General features: G+C 46.2%; 1 protein-coding gene across 1 annotated transcript; it reads right to left on the bottom strand.

Annotated features, from left to right (window-relative positions):
• Positions 1-941: 941 nt before the first annotated feature.
• Positions 942-1,174, bottom strand: TOMM7 (translocase of outer mitochondrial membrane 7). The gene has a single exon (XM_069648334.1). It carries the CDS (start codon positions 1,047-1,049, stop codon positions 942-944), a length of 108 nt encoding a protein of 35 aa, XP_069504435.1. The 5' UTR covers positions 1,050-1,174.
• Positions 1,175-6,697: the final 5,523 nt, after the last annotated feature.

Below are 6,697 nucleotides of genomic sequence, written 5' to 3'. Positions count from 1 at the left end.
CATATCCTTGCATAGACATGCTTGATGGCTGCATGTCTTATCCCCCCTCTCTTACTCCTATCCCCTCTTCCTCCCCCTCTTTCTGTCCCTCATGCCATTTGGCACTTACTCCTATCATTTGTCCCTTGACCTTTGATAGCAGCCTGTCTGCCCCCCGCCCTACTTGTTCCTCTCCCTCCCCCCCCCATCTTGCTCAAGTCTGAACCGCCACCAGACCAAACAAGTCACTTTTTTGTCCCTCCCCTCACTCCACCCTCTCTTCCTCCTGTTTTTTCACTTGCACTACATCAATTGTCGTCGGGCATAGTAATGTTACTGCTTGTTTGTTCCCATTTTTCTTCCCCCCCCTCCTCCTCCATAAATGTTTCAGCACTTGCACTATCAGAAATGTCACCAGGCTAAGTATGATAGTTATTTCACGTTCTGAATTGTTTCAAGGACTTGTAAGAATGTAATTTGTTTTCTCCCATGTTCCCTCCCTCCTTGAAGCGCTTTACACATTGTGTATAGGCGCTATACAAGTAAACAATCAATCAATCAAAATATCACGATCATTATGGGGGTTTGCAGGAATCCTCTGCCGTAAAACTGTTATTTAACCAAGGTCAAGGCTGACACCATTTATTCAAGCGAATAATTTAGCTCTAGGTTCCACAATTTGCATTTTAGCCACCCGACTGGTTGTAACTAAGGCTGAGAATTGAAAAATGAGAACACAAAAAATAACACTGGTGTGGTACTACCGCCAGCGTGGGGGTGCATACAGTAAATTCGTCCTTAGCGTCTTACAGATCCCCTATTTCAATCAATACAGTGATACATTATCGGACAAGTGTTCGATTTGTTACTGGGACTCCAAAACCAACGTATTCCTCTCATTCCGTACAATTGTACTGGCCGAAATGCACAGATATTGAGGTGGGGGAAGGGAAGCATTTCTACTAACCTAGATACAGCACCACTGGGATGAAGCCCCAACGGATGGCGAATTGGCCACATTTGAAGACCTGCTGCAGACGTTGTTTGGTTTCTTTACTCATTTTCACCATTGACCACAAACACCGCCACCTGCAGAGAAGGTCTTAAATCCAAGAGGACGGCAACTAGGCAAGGGCTGCAGGACTCAGAGACGTCTTTACGGCAACGTCGAAAAACAGTGTTGAAAAGAACAGCGTGGAGGAGTTGTAGGTCGATGGGAGCCCTTCACAGCAGGGTGTAGAAACCCGCACAGCAACTTTTCCAAACACTTATGAAAGTGGGGCATGGAACACCGCTACTCCATAAAAACTGAATAGAAGAACTCAGTTGCAGCTCACTGGAAAGCATGGAGTCATTGGATAAAGATTTTTTTTTAAATTAAATTAAAACGGACATAGGTTTAGTATATCTACGAAATTCAACATATTTATTGAGTAGTTCACTTCCTTACAGAAAGATTATTCGAAAGAAAAAATAAACGCACACACGCGGTGTTTATTTGTGATGTTACTCGTAAATAATTAAAAACACTTTAAAATGGCCGCCAGATTATGTACTGTTCTACAGCTGGTTTTTATAGTCGGAGGGCGAGAGATTCTACTTTGGTCCGTCATTTGTTTCTTCGATCCCACTTAAAAAAAACAGATACGTGAGTGCAACACAAGCATTTGACACCAGTAAATGATCGCTACTGAGGAGGAAGTAACATTTTGTGTGCCACATTTATTTACTTTGGTACATATTATAACACAGTGTTTGTCTAACTTCTTGTGTCTTTAAAGTACTTTGTATCGCTGGGTCCGATCCCATGTCGGTGTAAATTTACTTTAGAATCCTTAAATGAAAGAAAGAATTGCACAATCAAAATAAAACAGCCGCTGCCCTCTCAAAAAATGGGCAACAGTGTAGTGTGGTAAGATAATGGAGATCAAGCTAAGGGCAGTTCTGTGGGGGCCTGAAACCCTTGGCAAGCTTGCATTTTAAGGAACTTCCGCTCTACCAAAACTTTGTTCCTCTTTCTTGGGCACTTCACCAAACTCATGACACTCAACCTTTCGAGTCCAAAGGGCAGGTCAAAACACACAATTCGTTTAATATTATTTTATTTATTATAATCCATCCAATAACTTGTCTTTTTTTATAAAATTCCCATAATCTCCAGTTCACAATTACACACTATCCAAATGCTTCCTAGGAAGTCCTTCCTGGTGAAAACAGTCACACCTTGAAACAATTGTGTATAGGTGCTTTATAAATGCAATATCATATCATAACACACAATTTTGTTTTGGGTTGGTGAGAGTCCAATGAAGTGAATGGATAGATAAGGAGCTTCGTGGGTGAGTGAACACTTTCCCTGGCGGATGACACCCTCCAAAAGCACATGCGTTGAGAGGCATGCAAACATACCCAAATTAAAAAATGGCTGACGGAGATGGATTTCGGATGTCTTGTCCCCAAACTCGGCCCAAGCGCAAGGTCTCTCGACTTCACCATCATTTGCAACCTCTACTTCAAAGCCCACATCCCCAAGATTACTGTGACAAATCAACTTCCAGGGCACCAGTAGTCGGGGGATGAATATCGGTTTCTAAACCATCAATCAGCCCCACACCTCGAGTACACCAGAAGGGATATGAACAGATTGGAAACACAAGCAAACTATAAACCTCCTTTCCAATCTTGGTAACGTGGACGGAACGGCAGGCTTTTCTCCTCAAGGTCGTGGATCGTTGGTTAGATGCAACACAGCGATAATACAATTACTACCCAATGATAAAATGGACTATCCAGTCAAGGTTGTATACAAATAGCTTCTTTATTATTATTTGACAGTTCTAGCACACTACAAAATACAATTCACCCTGTAATGGAATGCAGAACACAGATAGTTCCAAGAAGGAAAAGGGATGCACTTTAGATACTGACAGGAAGGTAGTCGATAAAGTAATTAATCTCAATAGTTCAAGGATACTTGGTTTCAACACAAGAAGAGCAATGGGTTGTAAAATGTCACTAGGGGCCTTCAGAGAAGGACCAGAGGAACAGAACCACAATGTATCTTGCGTTTGTAGAAGTTCTTGGTGCTAGACGCGGTCGCGTCAGTTTCAGGGCTCTTTGCAGCTCCTGCGACAGAGTTCAAGACGGGAGACAGCTGCGGATTTCAGACGGCAGGCAGTTCGGCAAACGAGTCTGGACGGGCAGGCTGCCCTAGACGGCGGCTCAGGGTCAGGAATCGTCTCAGTGCTGGTTGGAGTGTCTGAAGCAAATGGTCGAGGTGCCTCGGATGACGTTAGCGACAGCGGTATGACAACAGTTAGTGGTGCAGTCAGTTGCAGCTCGAGGGGCTCTACTGGCTCGAAAATGTCCTTTTAGGCGGATGCAGGTTGATGCTTGTCGCTGTACTCCTCCTAGCTTCTTCACTGGGCTTGTGTCGTCCTTTAAGGCAGACGGCCCAAAGCTGAGAAGAGTGTTGCAGGCAACGGCCTTGTCCTTGGTTTGATTCAGAGACTGTCTGGCACTTCCCACCTAGGAAGCTTGCTTGCAGAGCCTAGCAGGGCACGCTGTGTGCCGGCTGGGTACCAGTTCTGGAGCTGCTGGAGGCCCCTCTTTGTTCAGTATCTCCCTCTGTTCCCTGGAAGATGTTTACGGGAGGGATCTTGCTTCCCTCTCAGAAACCCTGGCATTCCTTCACTGGCGGAAGCTGTAAGGCAGACTGTACCTTCATTTTGGGTCCAATGCTGAGTTCTTCTTGTTACTCCTTGTGCAGACTTCGCATGATCTGCTCAGAAGAGGGGCTCAGCCCCCTTTTAAAGCCATCTGGGCCACAGTGATTAGTGTAGGCTAAACCTACCATAATGAACCAATACTCGGTCCCCACCAACAATCTCATGTATGCCTGAGGTCATAACCAGAGTGCTTTGCAACAGAAAAGCTAAAGGGGTGAAAACACTCTCATTTCACCACCACCTGCCTTCGCCTGCAGGCGCACATCACTTCTTCTGTGACCATGAGGCGGCACAATCAAATTGACACTTCAGCAATGCTAGGTAAGCCCAGCTGGGCTGCTAGGCTTATTGCGCAATTCTTTGATGCTCACTGACTAAGGTCATAATTGTATGCCTGAATTATACAACATTGCTTCTGCCCACAATTGTGTGCTAACCAACGCTATTGCAGTTGGTGCTGCAGTCCAACTGTCCTTGTGGCCCAGTGGGGCTATTTATCATTCAAGGCCTTTTTATTACCAACACAGCCACTGCCACTGCAGCCCTTCCAAGCACCTTAGTGCCTCAACTCCCCTTTTGAATGCAGCTGCCACTATTGGCTATTTTAACCCTCCTAAGGCCAATCGGTGAGCCGGCAGGTGAGAGAGCCGGCCCACCAACCAAGGTCCATGTATAGCCCTGTCCAGAGCTAGAGAGAGCACCCCTCCCTGCAGCCACTCTGCAACACTCCCAAATGATTCACACAATCTTGGTTCCCTGCACGCTATGTCCACGATCAAAATGATAATTTCAAATTTCCCTGGGGAGCAATATGGATTGCATTGGTCTACCCACCTTCCTTGGACATTATGACTGCTCAAATTGTTGTCTGCATCTATCCCTACCTGCCTAATCTTAAACCTCAAATCTCTGCACTATCTGCACTATGCATCTTGATGTGCCTCATGCTGATTGCTTCTCTACTGCTTTCTTAATGCCCTGCTTCAAAAAGAAAACAAATAATGTAAGACTCTTTTCCTCTCTGGTGTGCTTTCAAGTGTGCATCCAGCATTTTGTACTGCTTTTGAGTGCTTGCAGGCTTAATTCGAATTTAGGTGTGCTTTCCAATTCTATGTCAAGTCCGGTGGGTCGGATTATGCTTTCTCTCTTTACTTACAACTCAGGCAGCATATAACAATTACAAACTCATAAAAAAGTACAATAAAAAACTACATTTCCCAGATAAATGTCTTTTTGTGTAGTCCATTTGTTTTATGACTATGAAAAACCATGTGACACTTTCCACCAGTCACGATGTCCCTTATCTTCCTCTACATCTGTGTGTCCTTCCTCTTTCTTTACTGCTCGGGCAGCCAGATAAGTACTATTGCGGATGGAATAGTTGAAAGGAATTTATATTGTTAAAGGGGCGTGTGCGAGAAACGTTGAATAGTTGCAGAGCATATCCGCAATATTTAGAGGTATTAATTATACCAAACAGTCCCGCGACAAGGCCTGAGGCTTCAGCGGGTGCAATGTCCTCCTTCTCACAGAGGGGGCACTGCTGCACGAAACAACACTGAGGGCGACGGGACCCTGCGAGATTCCGACACTCAGTAGTCATTGCACAGATTAAGAGGGAGCAGGTTGGTAGCGCTCCAAGAGAGGATCGATTGCTAAGCTGACATCAAACTCAGAAAGTCAGCAGAGAACGAGCGGCAGCGCATCGGACCATAACCACTACCAGCTGACATGAAGGATCAGCAAAGATATTCACAGGCATGCCACCTAGTGGCCAAACATAATACCGACAAAGAGCAAGTCGGCGGTTGGGAATTGTTCCCATAATATCTTTTAAAGGGGCAGCAGCTGTCATTGCAGAAGATGCTAAGTGCTGCTAAGCGGGCACAGACCCAAGTCAAACTGGTACTTTGATAGCCACGACCCACTTAGCTGCAACTGTAAAACGGGACCAGGCCCAAGATCCCTGCAATGAACTCACCAGCATTACGATGCACAACTCCAGCAAAGAGGTTGAAGAGCCCCATACCAGCAGACAGCGTCCAACAAAGCCAGAGCAGTACAGTGTGTACTGGGAACAGGTTTGGGGGAATGTCACATGGTAGGTGCTTGGTGGGAGATCTTATTAAGTTCTTCCAGGAGATGGAAGCCCTGAGGCGAGAAGCCCCAGAGAAGTTCTGAGAGGGGTAAGGGGGAAGAAAGAAGGCCCTAAAAGGTCTGCAGCAACCAAACCCCCCCGGGCACACCATGCAAGAAGGAAGGTGGTAAAAGGAGAGTGAGGCCTTGGGAGAGGAGAGGCATGGGATATACAGATGATGGGTCCTATTGAGAGGGCGTAGAAGAGGAAGAATGGGACGAGACATCAGAGGAAAGCTCAGGAGAGCGTGATACATCCTCCCAATCCCTCCTGACAGGCGTAAGGCTGCCAAGAAAAGGAAATGACAGAGGGAGGATGAGGAAATGGGCGAAGTATTTGACCCAGACTCACTCATACATCCCAGGTCAGCGGAGTGGGAGCCCCCCCGCCAAGATTGGAAATTATATAAAAAAGAGAATCCGTAACTCGCTGTCAAAGGAGGCCAGAAGCAAATTGCAGGCAGAATGCCTCAGGCGCCAAGTGCCGGAGAACACAGCGGAAACGCCAGATATAGATGAAAAGAAGATGTCTTTCATGTGGCACTACGGCAGGGACTTCAAGAAGGGAATAGATAGATCCTGGAGGTCATGCCAGGATAAGCTTCTAGATGTCCTGTGTCCGTTGGCAAAAATGTGGCAAATGGCTGAGGAGGCTAGACAACCGGAGCAAAGAGTGGACCCGGAAATCTTAGCGGGCTGGGCGCAGAGAGCAATAACGCCCTAACAACGGAACAAAGGAGGTCTATCCTCGTCAAGATAGACCCCAAGAAGAGCAAGCCAGCAACAGCTGAGTCGACATAGAGCAGTAAGGGAAAGATGTTCGGGGATGCATTCATCAAGGAAATTGTGAAGTT

The sequence above is a fragment of the Ambystoma mexicanum genome, chromosome 2q, assembly GCF_040938575.1.
Source record: "Ambystoma mexicanum isolate Mex_15411 chromosome 2q, UKY_AmexF1_1, whole genome shotgun sequence".
Classification (NCBI taxonomy): Eukaryota; Metazoa; Chordata; class Amphibia; order Caudata; family Ambystomatidae; genus Ambystoma; species Ambystoma mexicanum.
This window is presented reverse-complemented; position numbering and strand designations above follow the sequence as displayed.